Source organism: Drosophila albomicans, chromosome X (genome assembly GCF_009650485.2).
Source record: "Drosophila albomicans strain 15112-1751.03 chromosome X, ASM965048v2, whole genome shotgun sequence".
Taxonomy (NCBI): domain Eukaryota; kingdom Metazoa; phylum Arthropoda; class Insecta; order Diptera; family Drosophilidae; genus Drosophila; species Drosophila albomicans.
This window is the reverse complement of record NC_047627.2, coordinates 29,924,807-29,950,295: the sequence shown is the minus strand read 5'-3', so window position 1 is coordinate 29,950,295 and position 25,489 is coordinate 29,924,807. Positions and strand designations below refer to the sequence as shown.

At 38.9% G+C, this 25,489-nt stretch overlaps 2 protein-coding genes and 2 long non-coding RNA genes across 5 annotated transcripts in view; 2 read left to right on the top strand and 2 right to left on the bottom strand.

Moving 5' to 3' along the window:
• Positions 1–5,611, bottom strand: part of LOC117578303 (GRAM domain-containing protein 2B-like) — a 50,783-nt gene extending 45,172 nt beyond the window's left edge. For both annotated transcript variants that reach the window (XM_034263751.2, XM_034263752.2), the window contains exons 1-2: positions 5,145–5,611; positions 2,130–2,189 (exon numbers count right to left, since the gene is read on the bottom strand). In XM_034263751.2, the coding sequence (XP_034119642.1) occupies positions 2,130–2,189; positions 5,145–5,596 (512 nt within the window). In that variant the 5' untranslated portion in view covers positions 5,597–5,611. The remainder of the gene's footprint in view (positions 1–2,129; positions 2,190–5,144) is intronic.
• Positions 594–1,095, top strand: LOC117578308 (uncharacterized). The gene is made up of 2 exons (XR_004573367.2): positions 594–664; positions 751–1,095. It is a non-coding gene; the product is annotated as an uncharacterized LOC117578308 (long non-coding RNA).
• The window catches only part of LOC117578310 (uncharacterized), a 56,601-nt gene continuing 34,351 nt past the window's right edge, over positions 3,240–25,489 (top strand). The window contains exons 1-3 of the long non-coding RNA XR_004573369.2: positions 3,240–3,771; positions 6,602–6,699; positions 23,750–24,432. This is a non-coding gene — a long non-coding RNA (uncharacterized LOC117578310). The remainder of the gene's footprint in view (positions 3,772–6,601; positions 6,700–23,749; positions 24,433–25,489) is intronic.
• On the bottom strand, positions 9,525–21,970 carry LOC117578300 (kinesin-related protein 4). The gene is made up of 4 exons (XM_034263745.2): positions 21,881–21,970; positions 20,474–21,142; positions 14,120–14,231; positions 9,525–14,058 (listed from the first exon to the last, which is right to left on the bottom strand). Exons 2-4 carry the CDS (start codon positions 20,718–20,720, stop codon positions 9,861–9,863), a joined length of 4,557 nt encoding a protein of 1,518 aa, XP_034119636.1. The 5' UTR covers positions 20,721–21,142; positions 21,881–21,970; the 3' UTR covers positions 9,525–9,860.

The following is a 25,489-nucleotide window of genomic DNA, read 5'->3' as shown; positions in this document are numbered from 1 at the left end:
ACACCAAGTTGTAAGTTTTGGGAATTTCAAATAAATTTTAATTACAACAAAATTCAATTATCTTTCTTCTAAGCGACCTGGTACGCATTTACTTTGGAGCCGTCAATATTTCAAATCCATATGAAATAGGACAAACTCATGTTACCTTAAATCGAAGAGAAATTGGTTTTGTGCGGTGTGCAGATTATAATCCTGTTACCTTAGAGAACAATATAGGGATAATTATACTACCCTATGATCTGGAATTCAATGAGTATGTTCAAGCAGCTTTACTACCAGGCAAATCCGATATTAGTTCCTACGCTGGCCAAAATATGATCATATCTGGTTGGCATAAAAGTTATAGTACGTATATTCAATTCATAACTGAATTTTACATCTATATAAAACAAATATTTATTAATTTTAATAGAGAACTCGCCGGACATGGTTTTAGGATTTGTGGAAAGGCAGGTAACAAAATTCGGTAAAGATTTGTCTATTTTGCGTTATAAAAAAGAATTCACGGACGTGGCAAATGTTGGAAGTCCCATCGTTATACACAATGCAAATGAATCGCAAAATATTGCCGTGGGAATGTTTGTTACACCTAAAGCACATATGAAACGTGGATTCTTTGTCAATTTATATGAATTTATTAAATGGATTTTCGATGTGATCAATGGTAATTCAAGTAAAACTAAATACAGATCAGCGATATAAATTCATTTTGAAAACTTTAATTTCTTCTTTTTTTTTTTTTGATTTTAGGAAAAATCAATGCGATCGGATAGATTATGGAAACTGGGTTAAATTTCAAGTACTTGAAGAAATCAACGCTATAATTTCATAAAAACATTAATTTCTATTTGATAGCCAATATTCACATCGATTTAGTTTAAAATATATCATCTAACCACACAGAACTTACAGACAAAGAGAGAGTGAAGATCAAGTGTGACCATACGAAAAAGTAAAGGATAACTGAAACTTAATTCGGTCACTTTTGTTATGCATATTATGGCCACACTTACAACAATTTCAAATCAAGTTCATGTATACGTATTCAGTGTTGGTAAATAAAGAATTCAACTACGTAGAATTCTGCAATAAAAATAGATGCTTTTATCTCGATTCGTGGGCTACGGATGATAAGTTGACTCGTCTTTTGGGAAAAGACCACCCGGCTTTCAACTGACAGATCCATTTTAATGCGCAACCAAATATTTTGACACAAGTCGTACAAATTTATGATCTATATATACAGTTGTATATATATGTAAGTATTCTGTGAATGGAGAGCTATCAGTCACGAGCAAAGCGAGTTGATGTCAAGAAAACTGAGCAGCTCTGTTATTTACATACGTTTGCCGACGCCTCAATACGCTTTACAATGCGAAAATATTTAATTAGTTGCGAAAATATTAAGTGTGAATAATAGAGATACTCTCATCTAGGGTATATTAATAATAAGAAGAAGACAAGACAATTTTGATGACGAAAGAGTTTTCTAATCAAAATGAACTCGCTCTTTGGCTCTGGGATTGGAATTGACGCAGGCAAATCGGCATGCTATATATGCCTGATCTATATATAGCAAAGGCACGTCCATCGCTATGATAGCGGGGGTCTAATACTCTGCTTGCGTGTAGTAAGATGGAAAGATTCATGTTACATATATTATGTATGTATAATCCACTTTTGTATTTTCGGGGGCGATACGTGGAAGATTGCGTGGACGATGTACTCAGTGAAGAAATGTGGCAGAAGTGTGATTAAGTGATTTGCTATTATTGTTTTCATTCCAAAGTCGTTCAAGTCGTTCATTGAGCCCAATTCTCAATCTGATGACCTAGGCAGGCGTATCAAATAATCAGTTTGTATAGTACATACATATAACGACTTTCTGAACCCTGGAGTACACTCGCAAGAAGAAGAGACTAAATCTCTAATTCAGCAGAATGTTTATATAAAAACACTTTTGTCGTCCCATTATTATTATAGATTGTTATTGGTGTAATTGTTTCGACGCACACCTTAAACATCTGCCCATTAAGTGTATGGTAACTGATGTTGATGATTATGATGATAATGATGACGATTACGATAACTATTATTGCTTGATATTATCATATCAATTATAGACTCACCTCGAGTGCTTCCGCTTCGCATTGTCGCCTAGCGAACCAGTTGTGGCAAGTTGTGTTAATCTGTGGAAAGCAGATGACAATTAGAAACACTTGAATTTTAAGAAAATAAACATTGTCTAATCGAAAGTCATCAATTTTATAATGTAAAGGGAATTTTATATAAATACTACATTAGTAGCACAAATATAAATCATATAAATATATATTAAATATTATATTATATTATTATATATAATAAGCTAGCAAATTTATTTTTGAATATATATAAAGTTATGTAAAAAAACTTATATTATCGCTTATCGCTTTAAAAAATAAAATAGCCCTGAAATTTAAATTTTTCAAAAATTAAATTAATTATGAAATAACAATGAAAACGATCTAAGAACACTTTTCACGTAGTGTGGTTCCACTGTGCGAACCTTGACACAGCCAGGTACAAAGCTAAAGGTTGCGCTTTGTGCTTTGCACTTTCATAATTCACAATTACACAATCAGAAGGAAGCCCCCTGTATGCGTATAAATATGTGCGAGTTTGTGTGTGTGTGTGTGTGGTGGACTGGGCATGGCAAAACAAAGCAGAGGTAAACTGCAAGCAGCAGCAGCCCACATTAGGCAATATAATAAACAAACAACAACAAGATTCAGCTCTTCTACTTCCTCTCATCACTTTGCCCAAAAGCCGACACACGCACATATGTACATATCAAATACACGCGCGCGTCCTCCGCTGAGAGAAAGAGTCAAAGAGAGTGAGAGTGAATGTTGAAGGTGAAGAAGGTGGAGTAGATGAGGTGAGTAGGCGGAGGATGTTGGTGAGGGGGGAGGTGGGGTGGAGTGCTGCTCACCTTGATTTCGCATTCGCACACAGATTTTTGCCAAATTTTCGAAATAGTTTTACATGCTGTTGCGTTTGATACAAGTTTTCCAAACACTTTTTGCACTTTTTGTGAATTGTTGTTGTGTTTAGATTGCTGTGCGTGCGCTTTAACTTTTCGTTTTGCCTTTCCTTTTGTCGCTACAGTTATTTTTCTTCTTCTTACACACACGCTAGGCGACCACACCACAAGAGAAAAAAAAATGGCAAATGGGACGCGCGACTATGAAGAAGACAGACAGTGGACAGAACGCAGCGGTCGGAATTGCGTGTTTAGCTTAAATGGCGCGCACGGAAAAAAAAAACCAAATTCGATTTTATTGTGTTTCGGGATAATAATCGAAATATAAATTTCGCGAATATAATATTCGAATGCCGTAAGTTTCGTTAACAACAACGCGCCGTCGAGTTCACTACACAAATAAAATGTGAAAATAAAGCCGCTGCTGCTTGGTGCTCTTTTGTATGTGTGTGTGTGTGCTTGCTACACTTCTGCTTTTGCTTCTGTTTCTGCTTCTCTGTCTATGTGAGGCATTATGACATTCACAGCAGCAGCAGCACCAGGCAGCAGCAAGTAGCGTCGTGAGCCTGCAGCGACGTCGCAGCTGCTGCGCTGGGTGGTGGTGAATTTAGTGTCTGTGTGTGTGTGTTGTGCGGGAGAACAGAACGAACCCACTACAGTGGGCGCCAGATGTGTAAGCTTGCAAGCAACCCTCGAAAAAACACTGGTACAGTGGTACACGCAAACATTCGCAAACGCTTTTGCTGGTAAGTCCAATTGGTATTTTTACTGTTACACACAGCTTATGGAAGGCGAACCCCCATTTATAAAATGGCGAGTCCATAAAAGTAGATTTTGCAAAGAAAGAGAGCGAGTGACCAAGCAAAACACCCCATGGTGCTGTGTGAAGAGCGTCAGCAATGCATGTTGGAGAGCAGAATATGCAAATAGAAATTTTATACATACATATACCGTGTACATATAAGTGTGTGTGTTGTTGCAGGCGTCAGATGTCTGTATGCAAGTATTAGTGAGCCGCGCTCAGATGCTGCTTTGGTGGCCGGCATTTTGTCGCATACTCTCTCTCTTCGTGAGAGGAGCAAGGCTTGTTTTCTTTTACCGCAATCTGCGCATGCACACACCTACAAGCAAACACATGCATGTGTGAGCGATTATGTAGGAGGTCAGGAGCAGCTTGTCTATGCTGTTCAGAGTATGTATGCATGTGTGTGTGTGTCAGTCAAGTTGTAGTTGTTGTTGGATGCCGTGTGTTGTGGGCGCGGCTGTGAGATGCACACGTGATGTCACCGACTATCGTGTGTTGTCGTCGACGTCGTCCCCCCCACTAGGTTTTACATTAATTATATTCTAGTGCTTTTAATTAATGACTGCAGATGACTTGGCAACAAAACTAAATTAACAGACTTGCTGCTAATCGCATGTACACACGTATCCACACATACATACATAGATACATACACACACGCATTGTATGTAATTGTTTATTTTTGCTCGCGTGATTCGCGTGACTCAAGCGATCTCTCACAGCGTGCGCTCATCTCTAACGCCGTGGTGGCGGCGTCAATTGCCAATTGGTGAGTGAGAAAAGCAAAAATGCAAAGACGCAAAAGGTCAAGCTCATTAGCAGCTGATGTAAGTTTGCGGCACTGCCATCTATCGGCTGTCAGCCGCAACCAATCACATGCTTTTCACTGTGTGTGTGTGCGTGTGTATTTGTATGCATTTGTTTATTGTGCAAACGAAAACAAAACGAAAAGCACATGCAATAAATTAATTGGCAACGAATCGTTGGAGAAGAGGGGGTGAGGAAATGTTCAAACAGCGCCAAAAATGTAGATAAACAAAACAAAAACTAAACGAAATGCAATGTAATTGCAAATGTTAAATAAATACCAACAACAAAATATTTCAACAATAACAATTACATGCAAATTTTAATGCCATGACCCAGCAGAAAAAGGGGGCTGGGGCGCAGAGGGAGGAAACTAGAGCGCAACGTTGAGAAATGAGGTCAACTCTGGGTTTTGCTTTGATCATACATAAGTTCATCAAACACACATGCACAAGCGACTTAAAAGCTTCACATATGTACAGCTTTGATCAACCAAATAAAGCTTACCGTTCCTCGCTGGCACTGAAGCCCACCGATGCCGAAGTCACCTTGAGTGTTTGGCGCAAGAGCGAGCCCAACACACTTCGTGTCACTGTCGGCTTTTTACCGTTGTGATTTGGGCTGCGACTCGGATCTGTATTGCAGCGCGGGCGAAAGATCTCGTTGAGCTGCTGCTGCGACGTTGTTGTTGGTCTGGGGGGTGGACGCTTACGCAGCGGCAGTGGCGAAATCGAGTCCTGCGTCGGCGTCGACGTCAGCGGAGGAATCGATTCCTGCTGCGTCGGCGTCAGCGAATTGGCGCGCTCACGTTCGCGACCGCGGCGACAAGGCGAAGCCGACCGACTGCACACTCGGCTGCTGCTGTTTGACAACTGCTGCTGCTGCTGTTGTTGATTTTGCTGCGCTTCGTTAGTTTCTTCGTGTTGAAGCGCGGGCGGGGAAAGGTAATTGTAATTCATGCTTAAGAATTATTGATAAAACCTTTTCGCTGCTGTTCTTGTTATTGTTATTGGTTGTTGTTGCTGCGTTTGCTTTGCGTAACGGTAAATCAGAACACAACGAGGGTTGTGCTCTTATGAGCGCGGGTAATCAACGAATGGCGAATGTTTCAGCTCCTCTGCGATTCTTCGACAGCTTTTTGTGTGTTTGGCAACCAGCAACGTTAGCATGCCAAATGCATGCCCCTGGGTGTCCCCATGGCCCACACACACACACACACACATACGCTCATTATCGAATTGACAAGAATATTGGCAAGCAAATGGCCATAAAAAACAGACTAAAAAGCTGAAACGTGCAATTAACTCGCTGTTGATAACGACTGAATACCCTTTCTTAGACTGCGAAATATCAGAATATCAAATATCATCAGATCTAAAAATGTATTATATTTAATAAGCATTTTTCATTATATCAAAATATTATTTATTTGTTCAACGATGATTTTTAATATTGTACTAGTTTCTGCAAATTTATAATATTTTATCAAATGTTGGAAATAAAATATAAAAAACATAAAAAGTAAATTTGTTTTTAAATTTATAAATATAATGTAAATGTTAAATACTTTTCCATTAACAAACTCTGATTTTTAAGCTTGCTGAAGACAACCGATAAACTCTTTGCAAGGTTGTAAAGAGTAGTCTGAAAACGAACATAAATAACAGACTACCGATGGTAGATAGATAGATACGCCGATAGGTAGAGCTATAGCTATGACAAAACAATTGACCTTGCACTTACGTTTCTCACCCACAGAGGGCGCATTTTTTACGCAGCTTACGAGGGGGGCTTAACACTCGAAGCAATGATGAAAATGCAGTCTTGAAAAAACCTCATTTGTTGCAATGCAGTTAAAATGTTTTAATACCGGGTTTTCCACCTTGAACTTAACCTTGATAATAGACGACTTTCTATTTCAGAAATGTTTTTTAATATATTTTCTCTTTTACACTTTTTTTTAGATTACGATGAAGCGTCTTCTATGTGGTTCCTGAAAATATGCTACAATTATGTTATATGCAATGAGCGAAACGTTTGCAAGATGTGTTGTTTTTTTTCAGTAAGTCGCTTTTTAATTTTATTATATTTTTATTTTATTTTTTTCAATGTATCGAAGAAAAGAATTCCCATTCAAATTGATTTGCTAAAAAGTCTTAAGATAGAAATGAAAGACACGTGAATATAATTGTATTATTTAGCTTTATTTGCCATTCTTTACTAATTCATGTTAAATTTCGTGCTAATTATTTAGTTTGTTTTCATTAATTGTTGTTTTATTTATTTTTCGTTCTATTTGGTTTATGGGAATCTCGTTTATCTTGTTTTTTTTTTGTGTGTGTGTGTGTGTTTTTGTTTTCTCAAGCAAAATTCATTAGATCCATTCACTGGCCAAGATGTTGCTCTCTCTCTCTCTGTTCTAATGTGTCGATCACTTCGCTTTCTCTGTGACCGCGCGTCGTCTGCTTTATAAGGCTGTTCGCATATCGTATTCTATATATTGGGATTGAGGCAAACTATCGATAGTACTAACGATAGTTGAAAGTGTTTACGAGAGAATGTAGCAAAAAGCTATCGATAGTTTGCACAAACCACATACATATAATATATATATGCACATATGTATGTAACTGTGTGTATATATATATAATCAATCAATATAATAATTTGTTCACATTTATATTTCAGATAGTTTAATGCATTATTCATAGAATTTCTCATTTGATTTTTGCTTTAGGCCAAAATACATTTTACTTTTTTTTGTACTCAATTATCGACAAAAAACCGAAACAACAATTTTTCAAATTTCAATATTCTCATTATCCATCCATTATTCATTATAAGTAGTATTACAATTTTCACCGGGGATACGGGAATCGTGGGCAACTAATTGTAAATTGTGCTATCGATTCACGATAAGTATTACTTGATATACATAGATTGTTGTTGTATGATTTTTAGCGGTGCATTTCAAACATAATTCACTCGAATCATAATCGATATTTCATACTATATACTATATATATATATATATTAATATCGGGTAATACTTATCTAACAAACTGAACTCGCAATGTTGTTAAAGTTAAAGTCGTAAGTTTTTCTCAATTTTCGTGTAACTATCACATGAATATATTTGTATGTATGGTATCTAGGAAAACCAATTGACGCCGTCTTTTTATTTCATTGGGGATTTTGGGGGAAACAGAAACTCGAAACAAACTCAGGACGGAAGTAAAAGCTGAAATCAATGGAACATAAGCCTTATATCGCTAGAGTCAAATATCACAACATCACATATACATAAGTACATATATATTATAAACGGTAATCGATAATCGATCGATAATAATCGGATGCAATCGTATATCTATATATTTATATATGGCATATATGGGCACACTTTTTTCTCTTTCCTTCTTTCTTTCTCGCTATCATCTTTGTTTCTCTCTGATACTTTCACTGATGATGGGGGGCACAACTGTCGGTAATTCAGATTCAGACTTAACCTTCTACGATATCTAGATGTATGGTATGTGTGTGAGTATGGTCAGGAACTGAAATAGTGTCAAGTTTCTAAGATGTAATACTCTAGAAATGCCATAGAAAATAGTAGAAAAAGTATCGAGTATTATCTGCTGTATCTGTGGATGGTCTATCATAAAAATATTTAGAAAAAACATTAGCTAATTTCGATATATCGATAGCTTGTTTTTGGTTAAGTAGGAGAATAGTGGAAGGGGGGGAGGGAGGGAGGGAAGAATACGTATGTGTGTGTGTATCTCGTCTAATTGTTTAGAGTATCTTCGTTTAGCTAAATTGTATAAGTATTATTTTGCTTTATCGATATCATATTTGATTTGTTTCATCCATGCCTAAGTAAAACAACCTTTCAACAATAATATTTCCTGCAATATTTGTGCTTGAGATTTGCCATCTCCCTTCCACTCTGTTCTCTCTGTCTATCTCTCTTTTCTGTTTTTGTTTTTTTTTTTTTTATTCAAACTTGTTCTCTGGTTTATATCTATAAGATAAAACATTTAAACATTCAATAATATTATTATGTATTCTGTAACTTTTCTGCTTATTTTTCGTTTATTATATAATCGAGATTTTTCAAACGTTGCACGGCGATAAAAACTCACTTTAGAGACATCGAAAATAGTTTCGAGAAGTGTAAAGTTGGTTTTTTGTTTCCGAGCTTCGCTCAAATTTGAGATATTTTGCTAAGTGTAATATCGTTGATAGAACTATAGATTGGAGATTCTGAAGAAAACAATGTTGCTTTCTCTTACGTATTTGTAGTATTTGATTTCGTTTTCTCGTTTCTGATATCGGATAATACGAATTACATTTGATTAGCGTCTTATATATCTTATTATAGTTAGTTGTGCATTTTTTTTTTTTTGTAGTTACGAGTCACATTGAGAAATCATAATATCATTAATATTATTTGATGAGTGGCATATATATACCCTTGCAGTCTAGCCTATGGAAACTGGACTTTTACTAAAGGTAATCAACTGAAATTTGGTAGAGTTGTGTCTCATGAGGTGTGCTATAAGATATGTTGTAATCATATAGATCAGTTGATGAAGTTTGAGAATTTCAATGTTCTGTTTTCGATGTAAAGATGTCGACTAGCCTAATGTAACTCGGCTTCTTCTCAATAGATTCAGCTGAAACTTGGCACAGTTAATGCACTTTATATTTAGATGTATTTGAAAGTGAGAAAGCAAGGGTATTTGTGTCAGTTCCTTTTACGGAATTAGCATTTCTTTATGAATTGTAGTCTAAACATTTGCACGCTTCAAACATTTGCAACAATTAATAAAAATGTAATAATTACGTTAATTATTTAGTAGCCTGTGGATTGTTTTCATTCACTTGTTTTGTTTTTTTTTTTTGTTAATTAACTATGACAGTCAGATTAACTTTGAGTTAATTTACTTAGTTAAATTATTCAATACGAGAGTTTTCTTTCGATTTATAACGAGTAAATTATTATTTGTTGGGAGTGAGGGGGGAAAACAAGTTTATAACTCCCAAAGTAGCTCAGGTTGTTTAAGTTAAATCGTTAAATCGTGTGTTTGCAACCAAAAGGCAAAGAGGCAAAAAGGCGTTTTATATATACACAGCAATTAACAACTAAAAGTCCTAACATAGTCTTGACTAGAAATAGAAACGTAACGTATATATAAAGATAGGGGGAATATGCTTCTCTTACAAATTAGTTTGTGCGGCTGCCGCAGTTGCAACCGCTGCTGCTCCGGCTGTTGTTCCTGTTCCTGTGGCTGTTCCCGTGGCTGGGACAACAACCGAAGCGGTGGCACCGCCTCCGCCTCCGCCACCGCTAGCCGAAGAGCCTCCGGAGGAGTTGCCACCGATTGCGGCACCAATGCCACTGATCCCACCCGCCCCGCTGGCCGAGTGCATCGCCAGGCCATGCTGCATCCCCATGCCGGTGAGGAGTTCATGCTCGGTCTTCGCCTGACGCAACCAGTTGCGTAAATCCCGAGTCCGTTCCACCAGACTTGTGGTGTAGTTGACCGCCCGAGGACTCTGGGAGACAATTGTGTTGGCCGCCAGAATGGCGCCGCCCATCGAGCTGTGCATGCGGCCGGCGGCCAATTGGCGATACGTCTCAAGGCGATCGGCGAGCGTGGGTATCGATTGTGGGGCATGGACCGCAGCTGCAGCTGCCGCCGCTGCTGCTGCCACAGCAGCTGCCTGGGTTTGTTGAGTTGTGGCACCGCTGAGACTGTGTGTCGAGCTGCTGCTCTGAAGCGTTGGCATTGCAGCGACAGCTGACGATGATTGCTGCTGCTGCTGGTGCTGTTGGCTCAGCATGTGCGACCAGCTGAGCTCATTCGGGGATATCATCGGGGGCATGGACATGCCCATGTTCAGCGTGGACAATGCCTGATGTGAGGCTGTCTGGTGTTGGTGTTGGTGCTGTTGCTTTTGACTGAGTATGTCGAGTATTTCACGTATCTCGGCATTCAGTATCTCGAGATTTTGTATGCATTCGTTTGACTCCTGCTGAAAGTATTCCTTGCGCTTGTGCAAATCGGCACCGCTGGCAAAGTCCGTGCTGCTAAAACCGGAACTCGAGTGCGACGAGAGATCACTCAATGTGGTCGCATCGTCCTTGGGCTCTTGCTCTAGCGTTGGTTTCTCCTTCTCGTAGATGCGCAACAAACTCTGCTCCAGGTGTCGCAATCGGATCACCTTCTCACCGAGCAACGCGCGTGTTCGATGCAAATTCACCTCCATTTCGGTGAGCTCCTTTTCCTCCTGTATCAGTTGATCGAGCGAGTGACGCGGTGCTGCCAACGCAATTGTCTTGTGGCGTTGCTTAATCTCACGCTGACGTGCCCGAAAGTTGGTGCGTTGTGTGCGCAACGATTCCTTGGCTCGCCTCACCGAATCGCGTTCCAGGTGTATGCGATGCTTGAAGAACTCCAGCTCGGAACCGACCACCGAACCCACGACCGCTGCATGTTCATTGGAAATGTCCGTGAAGGGATAACGGAGATGATAGGTGGTGTCGAGCGTATGCTCGGGAAACTGATCCTCTAGATCCTCGAGTTTCTGCAACTGATGTCGCAAATTCTCCACCGGTGTGCAGGGACGTTGCTCCATCAGCTGCTGTTGCTGTGATTGCTGCTGCTGCTGCTTGCCGTAGTTGTTCGAATTGTCCGAATTGAGACGTGAGGTCGACGCGGATTTGGTGCGCGAAAAGAGTTTCTTCCGGGGCTGCATCACCGACAACGATTTATTGTTATTGTTGTTGTTGTTCTCCTGCTGCTGCAGAGCCACCGCCTCGGAATCGGAATTCCCATTATCGCTCAACACCACCGCCGATGCCGAGGGCGTTGGTGTCGCCGTCGGTGTGGCCATCGCAGCCAAATACCGTCCCTTGCTGTAATTGTTGGAGATCGTTGTGTCCGATTGACTCAACGAGGTGTTCGTATCGTCCTGCAGCTGCAGTGTCTTAATGTACTTGCTGGCAATCCCAGGCTTACTTAGATGCGTCTTCGGGGGCACCGGTGGCTTCACCTTGGCCGCTGCACCCTGACTGCCGCCGGTCGTTGCGGGACTTAGGCCACCGGCGGCGGTCGCTTGCTCCGAGTAGCTAAGCGAACGATTCTCGCTGTTGCCGATCGAGGGTTTCTGCGAGATCGAACGTTCCGTCTCGGAACCCGTTGTCGTATTCGTATTGGTGTGATTGTTGTGATGGCCGTGATGTGTCCCATGATGATGCGTGCTATTGTGCTGTTGCAACGCCTGCGCCTCGCGGCGACGACTGCGTCGCTCCAGCGACAACTTGACGTCGGTCTTCAGGCGCACATACTTCTCCTTGAGGCAACGGTATTTGTCCTCAAGCAGCCGCTTCTCGCAGCGCACCTTCTCGTACAATCGCTCCTCCCCGGTGTCCCGCAATCGTTGCTTCTCCAGCTCCAGTTCGTGGGCGAGCTTGTCGCGCATTTGCGTCAACTTTGCGGCATGTTCGCGTCGCAATATTTCCTGTTCGCTGCGCAAATCCCGTTCGAGTTCGTGCAACAGCTCCGCGTGATTCGACTGCAGCGTTGCCATGCGTGCCTTGTGCTCGCTGACGACCTGAGCGCGCTTCGCCTGCAGCTGATGTTCCAGCTGTGAGCGATATTCCTCCAACTGCAGTTCAAAGGCCTCCTCGAGCTGATGCTGATGTGAGGTCAGGCGCAAATCGTACTCGTGCCGTAGACTCTTCAGACGCGTCTCGTGCTCGCGTTTAATGTGCTCCATATCCTGTTGCAGCTGCTGCAGCGCTGCGGCCTCGTTCAACACTCCCTCGCCGCTTGCAGACGACTGGCTGTTGTTGTCCTTCTGCTTCAGCAGTCCCACCAACTTGCTGGCCATCTTCAGGGACCGCAGACCGAGTTTATCGGTCGCCAGCTGAGCCGCGGATTGTGCGGACTTGCGTTGAAGTTGCTCCAGTTCGTGACTGTGCTTGCGTCCCAGCTCGTCGAGATCGAAGGGATTGTTGCCCGCGGGGGTCGTCGACGAGTGCAGCGATTCCTGTTCCGATTTGTTGATGATGAAACTGCGCACCGAGCTGCCCTTCGAATCCGAGTCGGTGTCTTCGTACAGCGGCTTGACAGCGGCGCTTTCCTTCAGCTTGTCGAGGTAACTGCTCGCTGTTGTCGTCGCCCCACCGCCGCCGCCGCCACTGGACTCGCTTAGCTTGACGGGTTCCAGTTCGGGAACGGAGCTCTGTGCGGATTTTAGCATCTGTATGGTTTGTGCCTTGGGCAGATTGATGATGCGTATGGATTTGTTGGCATCACTGATGAAGGGATTTAGACTGCACATGCCCTCCATGGCATCGGGATCAATCACATCCTCGTCCCAGACGTCATCGTCATCGTCTTCCTCCTCCTCCTCTTCTTCCTCCTCGTCATCGTTGTCAGCATCGCGTTCGGATTCATCGCCACCCTCGTCTTCAGAGTTGATGGACAACTCGGGACTTTGGTTGAGTTTGCGCAGACTGTTGTTGTCCTCCTCCTCGGGTGAGCTGCGCAAGCGTATCGTGTCCTCCAGATTGAACCGCACGCTCTTCTTATCCTCTCCACCGCCACTGGCACCCACCACAATCACAGCATCCTCATCGCGATCGCGTTCGCGATCGAAACGTCGCCGCATATCCGTTAAACTAGAGTCGCGTAGAATTCCCTTGACGCCCGGTGTGCTGCCCAGCTCAATGGGAGGCGGAGTTGCAGTCGCTGCCGCTGAGGTTGTCGGGACAACAGTTTGTGGCTGTTGCTGCTGTTCGAGGTGACGTCGCGACTTGAGGAACATGGCCCCGGTGCCGGACAATTGAAATGCTCCGCCTGAACGTTGCGTTGCTGTCCCCGCTCCTGATGTTTCTCCACCCGCAGATGCGGCAGATTGTCCGCCGAATTTCATGGCCAGACTGATTTGTGAATTCGTTTTGGCCACCTCAAAGCGTGTGTTCTTCACCGGCTGAAAGATGGGACCAAAGTTCTTGCTGCGCGACTCCAAAAAGCGACTGACACCGCCGCTAAATCCGCTTGGACCGGGAAAACTATTTGCTCCGCTCGCTTTCAATTGCTGTGGTTGTTGCGGTTGCTGTTGCTGCTGTTGATGCTGATTCTGACTGCTGCCATTGTTGAGGGGTGAACTCATGTCGTCGAGCAACTCGTCGGTGCCCTGCATGCTGCGTATTCCCGAGTCCAACTGCGACACATCATCCGAGTTATCAATGATGGGAGTCGCTGCTCCGACGCTGCCTCCGGTGGCGAGCTTTTGTCGCGTCTGCTCGACGAGATCACGATAGACGGCGTCCAGCGGATGATCCCACTGCGATTGCTTTGTCCGCGTATTGTGATAGTAATGTCCGCTCTTCTCCTCCGAGTAGCTAGAAGAGAATTCCTTCACTTAGTTTGTGCTTTGCATTTAGCTTTTTGTGGAGGACTCACCAAATCTTCCACTCAGGCGGCAGGGCGGCCATAAGACCTTCCTTGGCCAGGTATAGCAAATGTGTCTCCTTGCCGGGCTCAATGCCAATCAGCGTCGCATAATCGTTGATCTCTGCAATATGCAAAAAATAATTCAACTTTTAGCAGTGTTATAAATAAAATCTATTTTGTATTGACATTTTCAGTGAAAATGCCAAGTTTGTGATGGGAAATTTATAAAATTAAATTAAAGCTGACTTGATTTCACTTTTTATTTTTATAGAAGGGTATTAAAACTTTGTGCATTCAGGAAAAGTTTGAAGTACGGGTTTTATTTGATTTGTCTGGTATATTTTGAACTCTATGGTATATTTTGCACTCTATAGTATATATTGCACTCTACTGTATATTTTGAATGTAGTACTATATCAATATACCAAATATATCATTTGGTATATTTGTAGTATTAGTTGCTTTGCTTGACAATCTAATATATTTAGCACTCAGTGATATATTTTTAATGTAGTACTATATCAATATACCAAATAATGCTTTTGGTATACTTTTAGTATTTTGGTGGTATATTTTAAAATTAATACCGGGTATCTCATAGTCGAGCACACTCGAGTGCACCTTTCTTACTTGTTACATTTTTTCCAGTTTCAAATAGAAATTAGCATAGAAAATTGATTTAAATGTAAACTGAGTTGATTTCACTTTGTATTTTAATCAAATATGGTATATTTTAAGTATTTTTGCGGTACATTTGTTCTGCAAGCCGGAACAAATTTATTTTAAAATGTGCTAGCTTTATTCGTTTGCATTTTTAAAGTTTATTCGAAACAAAAAATGTAGAAATTAAACTCTTTTTTTTTTTTTTGTTTGTTAATTTTACTTTCTTCTGGTCTTTTAATAAGCGTTAAAGGTAATATTTTCAATGAAGTCAAAGTCAAGAAATTAAAGGTTAGTTTCACTTGTTATTTTGTTCATTTTTGAATGAGTTTTATTTAAGGTTGCGGAAATTGATTGCAATAAAGTGTTTCTAGAAGAGTTTATTTATAAAGATTTGAATTGAATATCGTTAAACCGATGAGAGAATTATATTTCAATTTGAGGAAGAGTTTGACTTTAATTTAAATCGTTTTTTATTTATTTGATTTGGCATATAAAACAAAATTGGGTTGCTATAAAACTATTATCAAAATTTCAATAAAAAATACTGAATTTTGAAACTCGTTTCAGTATATTTTTTGTATAAATCTCTTGCTCCTAATCTATTTAATCTATCCACACTTATTGAGCACTGTTTGCAATTCTTTGTGAAAATCCTAAAGACTGTGCCTTGGGTTTATTTGTTTCGTGTGCTGAACTGAACTGGCCCAGTTAGCTGACATAATATTTATAATAGCAATTAACTCAAATGAAAGCACTACAAACTGTGTCAAAGCGTGTGCCTGACGTCAATGCAGCGCAGTGAAAGGAAATCCTTGTTAAACACACACAACAAAAACAAATGAGAAAAAAAGGAATAAAAGTGAAAGAGATTTTCCTTGCTTTCAATGGAGCGTCGCGCTATTCATTGAAATTGAGGAGGGCGCAAACAAAGCTTCAAATCTTGCATCGCAAATCGCAAAATCTCAATGGAAGCTTAAGCTGCACTCTGAGATTGAAACTGAAAATGCTTAAAAATTCCATTTGGTTGTGCAAACACATCAAATTGTGGGCAAAAGCAAAGCAAAAGCCGGGCTAAGAACGTCTTCTTCTTGTTCTTCTTCGTTGTTGACGTGGCCTGCATTTTGCATTACGCTTATCGATTTCAGCTTACTCCTTTCCCTTCTTCCCTCGCTCTCGCTCTCTCTCTCTGTCTCTTTCTCTTTGTTTGACCCACTGTAACCACTGAACGGCGCCAACGACTTGACACTACAGTCGACGCCACACAACAAGAGCAGACTTGAGCCAGCGGTCAGTTTGTGCGTTTCCACTGGCAACGAGCAAAAGCACCACAAAAAGTTTTGCTAAATACCCTGTTAATTAGTCGCATATTGGGTATGCACAACCGTAAGTCAACTATGTAACAGAGTATTCAATCGATGAATACTTTAGAAACATAACGAATAGAGGTAATGAGCAAAAGCACTACACGAAAAGATTAGCTTATACCCTGTTAATTAGTTGGGTATGCACAACCGCATGTCAACTATGTAACAGAGCTCTCAATCGATGAATACTCTGTAAAGGTATCGATTAGAATTATTAGGTTGCATTTCAGAAAAGAAAACCTCTTTCATTTCGGTTTTATTAAGAAACGAAATTCACTTAATTGAAATGTCTTATTTAACAAAATAATATTATAAGCTTAATCTTGGAAATAATCAGCATTGATTTGGATTTTATGAAAGCAGTTTAGTAATTCCCATTAGTCAGTAGGATTTATCAACAAGTGTCTTTTTGTAAAATCTTTTTTTTTTTTTAGTTTTCTTTTTGTTTGTAGCTTATATTTATATTTTAAGCTTAAATTTGCTATATTAAATCATTTATATCGACTCAACTCCTGAATAACCTGTACAACTTTGTTGTGTCGTAGTAATTTTTACGAAAGTATTGTTGGGTAAAAAATATCTATTACTACGGGGCCTTAGTTGCTTTCGTTGACAATTTGGTATATTTATATACAAAATATAATATAGCAAATATAGCGTTTGGTATATTTGAAGTATTAATTGATTTGGCTGACAATGTGGTCTATTGTGCACTCTATAATTTTTATGCATTTGGTATATTTTTAGTATATTAACTTGATATATTCTGAAATTAATACCGCAATGTTTTGTTTCTATTCAAAATGAGTAGCGGGTAATATATCAATATACCACATATAGCATTATGTATATTAGTATTTTTGCGGTATATTAATTTGGTATATTTTGCAATTAATACCGCACTGTTTGACTTTTATAATCGCACAGAAAATTGCACTCGACTGTAGTTTTCTTATTTGTTAGTTTTATGAAATCCACGTTTAGGATAAGCGTATTGTAGGGTATTTAATAAGCGTTCCATCTTTGAATTGCGTTGTAGCTCACGCACTTCACAACGGGGTGTTATTTGTTATTTTAAGGGCACACTCACGTTTGAGACGAGACAATTTTGGTTAGGCGCAGGTCCAGTCAGGTCCTGACAACTTGCAATATTCCAACTGTGGTAACAATGAAAGCCAAAATTCATGTCAACAACAGTCACCGAATGTTTCACAAGCTCGAGCAGTTCTGTTGTTTCCCCTCTCTCTCGCTCTTTCTCCGTCTCTCTCTCTATAGTATAAAGTTCCAGCCCCGAAACAGCTGTTGGTGTCCTCCATCTCCAACCCCAAAACTGAAACCAAACCCTAAACCGAAAAGGGGAAACAAAAACAAAGCCACAAAGCAGGGAGGGAAACAACAACAACCCCCATTTTGTTGTTGTTGTTGGCTACACAAAGCATTGCAGGTTGACCCATTAAAAACGAACGCGCTTGAAGGACAACGTTAAACGCATTAAATAACAAACCCCAAGGACTGAGAAATACGCCCCAGACTACCAGCAAACAATATAACATACTTCATAATTAAATATACAGCGGTGGTGTATAATTATTGTATATACAGTATCATGTAATCGCATTTCGTTTCTAGTCAACAAACTAATCACATTAAGCTCTCATACAGTGAAAATTGCTGAAGAAGAATAAATCTCGGACGGAAGAAAAACTATCTCATTCGATTCAAGGAAAGGTCAAGGATAGAAATTATAGTTGATTGATAGTTTGCTGCATAAAGAAGATTTTATGGCTGCGGTTAGGACTGCGGTTTGACATATCATGCAATCTTAAGTGAATGCTTCGGAATATGTTGCAAATTGCATTCTGAAGCAAAGCAACTACCTTACTTTTCTCTTTTACGACCTCTTCGAGTTATAGATAGTCTCATACTCGGAAAAGGTGATGACATTTCACAAAATTTCGTCATCGAAAGACTCAGAAACATTCTTGTGTAATTATTGTGGTTTTTGTTTCCACCGCCAATGGGTTTTCAGAACCATTTTTTATACCCGCTACCCCAAAGGGCAGAAAAAGGGTATTATAACTTTTTTCAGGCAGAGAAACAGGTGTCTCCGACCCTATAAAGTATATATATTCTTTATCAGCGTCAACAGATGAGACGTTATAGGCCGATTCGTCTGAACCCTTACATCTCAGAAATGATAGGTGATATATTTTCGACGTTTGCACGCTGATCAAGTTTACGGTATCTATGATTCCCTAAATTTTTGCTGCCATTAGATAAAAATTGTAAAAGATATATTTAAGAAATACTATATCGATATACCAAATGTAGCATTTAGTATGTTTTTGATATATTAATGTACTGTGTCGATATACCAAATATTTGTTCGGTATATTCATTTAGTATAAAGGTTGCCTTTGGTACACTTTAGTATTATTTTTGGTATATTAATTTATTATATAATGTATAATGTGCTATATCGATATGTGATATTAACATTTGGTATATTTGTGTATTTTTTTTTTTTTTTGGTATGTCGGAATATTTCAATATTTGTTCGGTATATTAATTTACTACTACTACTTTGGCATATTTCAGCATTTGTTGGCATATTCATTTGGTATATTTTGATCAGAAAATCAGTATCCTGCAGTCGATCACAGTCGACTGTAGCTTTTTTCTATATGTTGGCTCTATCTCTAAACACACTCAACCGAAACCAATTGCAAACTTTTGCCTGCATAACTTATTGGAAATCGTTTGAGCTGCAAAATGACACCAACAAAGTTTTGCATAAAACGTCCATTGAAGGGTCATGCGTCATAGCGTGGATTGACTGTCTGTCTGTCTGTCTGTTGGCAAGTCTTTAACTGTCAGTGACAGACAGCTTGTGCAACTTTATGACGCATTTCAATAATGACATTCTGCATAAAATTGAAAAAGGTGACGGATTTAGTTTGACAAGAGGACATTAAGAGCGTTGATTTAAGATTGTGACAACCGCATGACATCGATATCATTTTCTCTTAGCTTGACCAACAAAAAATAAGATGCAAAAATTATAATGATTACAATTTTTATTGAAAAATAAAAAAATTAAATAAAATAACTTTTTTAAATAAATTAAAATTTCATGATTTTACAAATAAAGAACGTAATAAGTGTTAAAAAAATATATATTTAAAAAAAAAACTATTAATAATCTTTAACGAGACGTGGAATTTTTTTTTTTATATATCGGTACTTATTTGGAAGTTTACAATAAAATTTAAATATTAAATGCCATTTTTTAATCTGCTTTTCATTTTAATCTACAACATACAATTTTTCAAATATAAATAAATATACAAGTTTAATAAAATTAAATAAAATTCCATGATTTTATAATATAATATTGTAAGAATATTACAAAAAAATAATACTATTTATGCTTTTTATTAAGTTTTACGAGAAATATAATTTATTTATATTTCGAACTTATTTGAATGTTTACAATAAAAATTAAAGTTTTAGAGTTTTTTTTTTTTTATCAATTTTGCAGTTAAATTTACAACATAAAATATTACAAATATAATTAAAAATTAAATAAAATTAAATGATTTTATAATTTTCTCGTTTAAAGAACATAATAAGTGTTACAAAAAAATATATTTTTTTTTATATTTCAAACTTATTTGGAATTTACAATAAAAATTTTAAAATTTGTAATTTGTACAAAATAAAATATTACAAATAACACTACAGAAGTTAAAATTAAAATAAAAATGTATACAAATTAAATTTGCAACATAAATATTACAACTATAATTAAAAATTAAATAAAATTCCATGATTTTATAATTTTCGCGTTTAAAGAACATAATAAGTGTTACAAAATATAAAAAAAAAACATAAAATTGGAATTTTTTTATATTTCAAACTTATTTGAAAGTTTACAATAAAAATTTTAATTTTGTCATTTCTACAACATAAAATATTAAAAATAACACAACAGAAGTTAAAATTAAAATGAAAATGTAGACATTCTTAGGATGACAAGAAACCAAAAATATATTTAATTAATTTTTAAAACTACGTAAGTTAAAATATAATAAAAATGTATACATTTTGTATAATAAGAAATCACATAAACATTTTTCCTGTAATTTTTATATTACGTACAACTTTTTGGACTTATTTGTTATTTTCATATTTTTTGCATTTTAATGAGTATGAAATTGAAATTTTGTAATTAAAAGTTCGACTTGGGTTTTGCAAATAAGAAACACAAAAAAATAGTAACTAGGGCGACTTCTTCGGGGGTGAATGGGGAGAGAGGGGGGGACTCTCGACTCACCCTCGGATGATGGGAGGCAGGCTTCGTCAAAGACCTCCTCGCAGATGACCGATGCTGTGGTCGCCGATGCTGCCGACGCCGACGCAGCCGAGGCAGAGGCAGAGGCAGCTGACAATGAGGACACGGCTGGCGATGTGTAGCCAAGTCGCTTGGCTGTCGTCGCTGCTGTTGTCATTGCTGTGGGCGTTGTTGCCGGCGTTGTGGCCAGCGATGGCGTCGCCGACGAGATGCTCGTGTTGGTTGCCATAATAACTTGTGCCTAGTTATTTTTTTTTGTTTGTTTTTCTACACTTCTCTTCCTGCTCCGCTCCGTTCCGCTTCTTTCTCCACTACTTCGTCTGTCCTTCTCTTACGCTCCTTCTACTGTTGCTTTTGTTGTTGTTGTTGGTGTGAAACTTTTTTTCCCCGTTGCTGGCTTAGTGTTGACTAATGTCGCCGTCAGATGTCGCCAGCGTTGCGTAAGTGTTGAGCATGCTGCCACCAATACATACACACTGCATCTATATATATGTGTGTGTGTGTGCCTGTGTGTGACCGGCAGCAGCAAATGCACAAATGCAGCAGCAGCAGAAGAGCAGAGAGAGATGATGACGGTGATGAAGGCGTATAAATCGAATCCCGACTGCTCTTCTTCTTCTCGTTGCTGTTGTTGTTGTTGCTGGCTGTGACCTAAAAAGAAGAGCACAAAAAGCAAGACGGAAAACAGCAACAACAAAAGAAGGAAGCGGATAATGGATAACTGTAAGAACGAGTTGGCACGAGTTGCATGTGGTGGGCAGAGTAGGAGTGATGGCAGGTGGGTGGGAAGGGGGGAGTGGCTGGCAAATGCGTTTGCTTGGCAACAGCAAATACCACACACCCACACACACACGCACACAAAGCTAAGCAAGAGTTTTTGTCGAGTTGTTGCTTTTTTTTTTTTTGTATTCTTTTCTTTCAATTTGAACAAAATATACACGCACACACCAACACACACACACACATACACACGCACGCACGCAGCTGTGTGCGCAATGCACAAAATACTAACTACCGTTATACCTAACGGTATACACTCGTATTGATTTTTCACTTGAATTTAATTATGCGTTGGCGTTGCCAACAGCAGCACAACTACAACTACACACTTCACACACACACACACACACAATCACTCGGTACACACACACTCACACATTTGCATATTCAACAATTAATGCAAAAATATTGCCAAAAAAAAATAAGACAATTCATTAAAAATTCGCACTTTAAGTTGGCTTCACTTTAATTTGTCACTGTCAGCTGCAGCCAAAAAAAAAAAAAACAACAACACAACAACAACAACAACAACTAATATTTGCACTTAAGCTTAAGTGTGTGTATGAGTGTTTAATTCAAGAAATTTAATTCACAAAACTTAATACCGACCGATCCTGCTGCCGTCGTCTTCGGCTTTTCAGTGGGAATGTTGCCAAGCAGCGTGACCGCTGCTTCCATTTTGAAAATATCCTATTTAACGTAAAGACAATATACCAAAATATACCGCAAGCTATTTGAGACTTGCGCAGCTTTTTAAGTACGTTTATTGCTGCCAAATTATTTCGTTAGCATTCGAAAATACTTTTCAAAAATGAATTAATTGCTTTTTTTTAAGAAATGAGAAATTTAAACTGAAAAAAAAAACAAAACTGTTTTGTCACAAATATTGTCCGCAGGATGTGTTTATCGATAACAGCTCTAACGATTGCTGTTAACAGCAGCTGTTAAATGCAAAGCACTGAGTGAGCAACAGCTGCGGGTGCGTGTCTCGGCTAAGTGTGCGCAAACTATGTCTCGGCTACGTTTTTGGGACTTGCGCAGCTCGTTGAGTAACTTTACTGCTGCCTTGATTGTCAAAGCAAACATTTGCTAACATTTGAGTATACAATTCAAATATAAATTAGTATTTTCTTTTTAAATTCTAACATAGAAATTTGAAAATTACAACAATTTTGATCACAATTGTGTTGCTGCACCATTTTATCGATAACAGTTTGCTGTTAACAGCAGCTCAGCTCGACTGTTAAAAAGCGAAACGCGTTTAATTGTCGTTGCAACAGCTGCGGGTGCGTGTCTCGACTAAGTGCGTGCAAGCTGTGTCTCGGCTACTGCGCCTCATTCGTTAAATTTCCATAGAGTCAAAAAGTGTGGCATACTTTTAGGCGCTAACGTAAATTCTAATTTCATTGAGTGTAAAATGTATTTAATTTATAATTCTTAGGTTTTTCCCCGCCCGACAACAACAACAACTTGTGACATTTCGCATTTTCACTTGAAATTGTCAACACAACGCAGACAGCGTTTGTGTTAATTGATAATGCGAAACGAGATAAAACTATGTTGTGTTATATTTCGTGTTAATTTTGTGCTAAACAATAATTTATTACAATTTACGTTTTGCATATTATTTTGCATTTTACTAGCAACTGGCATTTACTTAATGCCGTCCATAAATACTTGTGGCAGCAGTGGCCCCTGGGGCAGGGCGTTCGAGTAAATCAATGCCAATAAATACATTAGTGGGCATCAGAATCGATAGCAAACTGATCGCATCGGATGCCATAGCGATGGCCAGCCGGGATGCATGTCGTGACATGCAAGCGCATGTCGTGTTTTCCGTGTTGTGCAATTTTGCCAAGTTCGAGAAACAATCAAAATTTGCCTGTCGGACAGTTGTGAAAGTGCTTTTACCACTATCTCACATAACGGCCACGCTGTTGCACTTAGTGGCAACACTGATTTTTATGTCATCATTTTTCAAACCACATTTCACAATCATAACAATACAGAGCCTACAGGGAGAGTACATAAAACATTACAAATTGAAGTTAATTCACTTAACTGCAATTCATAATTGAGGCCGTTAAGTGAGTTTTGGTTGTATATTGTAATCTTTGCGTTAGTTAGTAATTTTTTTTTTATTTTATTGTTTACTTAAAGCCAAATTACAGGGTATCTCAAAGTCAAAAATATGCTGTCTAAAAAGAAAGCACAGAAAACTTCACTTAACTGCAATTAATATTGAGGCCATTAAGTGAGTTTTGGTTTTATATTGTAATCTTTGCGTTAGTTAATCATTTTTTTTCGATGTATTGCTTACTTACAACAAAATTGCAGAGTATCTCATAGTCCAACATTTCTTGCCTGCTTTAAATGCCAAAAACACTTGAATTTAAATATACATACATATGTATATATATTTTGACGTACAACTTGATTCTAATTGAACATTTTTCTCTATTTATTTTTTCTTTGCAGTTTCGTTTCGTGCCGTTTCGTGTCTCGTTCGTGCCAAAGTCGTGAGTCATACGTTCGTTTTCGTGATTCATAGCTCGCTTTCGTGCTTTCTTCGTGCTTTAATCGTTTCATCGTTAAATCGCGTCCATCGTCACTTTTATTTTACTTTCGTGCCTAAGTCGTGACTCAATCGTTTTATATTTGTACTCATTCATTTCACGTTCGTGTCACGCGTCGTGTGTGTTGTGTTGTGACTTAATCGTTTCATCGTTATCGTTCATCGATAATCGTTTCGTGTTTGTGTCACGCGTTTTAATCGTGTCTATCGTATCCCTTATTATGCTTTAGTGCTTTACTCGTGCTCATTTATTACGTGTCATGCGTCTAACGTGACCCATATTTCGCTTTTGTGCTCGTGCTTTCGTGACTCGATCGTTTCATAGTCAAATTTCGTGATCTTGTCACACGTTTTAATCACGTCTATCGTGACTAAATCATTTCATACTCGTGCTGATTCATATCGCGTTCGTGTCACGAGTTTTAATCACGTCTATCGCAACTCTTACTTTCCTTTCGTGCCTTACTCGTAATCGTCAATCATTTCAAACTCGTGCTGATTCATATCGCTTTCGTGTCACGCGTCGTGAGTGTTGTGTTTGGCTGCTCACGGTGTCATCTCTAGCTGTGCTGCGGGATCCGTTGGGGTAAGTGCGATTTGTGGCTGGAAATGCGACTCATTGAATTTCAGTAAAAAAATACAAAATAAGAAGAGAAAAAAATATACTACAAAACAAATGGAAAAAAGATGGGGAAAAAAGACAAAATTGACACTAAAGTGAGAAAAGCTTTCAAACGAATTGAATGTGAAATGTTGATATGCAAATGAGCAGTTGTTGTTGTTGTTTTTGTTGTTGTTGTTGTTGTTGTTGCTCGGGTTGTTTACTTTATTTATTATTTATTTATTATCTATTTTGCTGTCGTGTTCGCAATGCCTTTTGCACTTGTTTATAGAATTTAATCTTTAATGCGAATAAATGGAAACATTTAGCGATCGCCTACAACTTGCCTTCCCCCTTCCCCCTTTCCCCTCACCCATCCATTCCCCTCTCTGTCACCCTTTCTTCTCATTGACCCGAGACAATGGCAGGGCGCAATTAAATGCACATTCATCATACGCCCGGTGTTACAAGCCACCAAGGAGCGATAACTTCTCTTCTCTTCACTCTTCTCTTCTTTGATTTTCTTGACATGTGTTTGCTCGCTGAGGCATTTGCATACAACTTGTTGACATGTTTATGCATGCAGCATTTTTGCAATTTGTTGTTATCGATAACAAACACAACTTTAGACTTCGACACCCGCTCACTCACTCACTCACTCGATTGCTGCTAATCGCTTCCTCGAGCGCATTAATAGCACTCGTTGATTCATAAACTATTCACTTATTCACTTATTGCTGCACTCGATAACACACACTTTGAAACGGTAAAATGACTATTAATCACTTTGGCTTTGCCTTTGCTATTTTAATGTCCCATTTAAGTGCTCACTTCGATCGTTGTGAACGTTGTGTGTTATCGCCAATGAACCAGTTCTTTGCCTCAGTGCACTTAAATGCCTAAGCATTCGATCTGGATAAACACTTTACTCACTTCATTCACTTTTCTTTTAGTCACTTTGCTCGATTAATCACAAATTTGTTGCATTTTCTTTTGCCATCTGCAGTCTTGAGTGTTTATGTGAACTAGTTCAATATTTCAG

Excerpts from the sequence above, each read along its gene's own strand:
- LOC117578300 (XM_034263745.2), bottom strand. The coding sequence starts at position 20,720 with ATGGCAACCAACACGAGCATCTCGTCGGCGACGCCATCGCTGGCCACA. Across the intron at positions 14,232-20,473 it reads CTGCCTCCCATCATCCGAGG|AGATCAACGATTATGCGACG; the intron begins GTGAGTCGAGAG and ends TGCATATTGCAG. Across the intron at positions 14,059-14,119 it reads CCGCCTGAGTGGAAGATTTG|CTACTCGGAGGAGAAGAGCG; the intron begins GTGAGTCCTCCA and ends ATTCTCTTCTAG.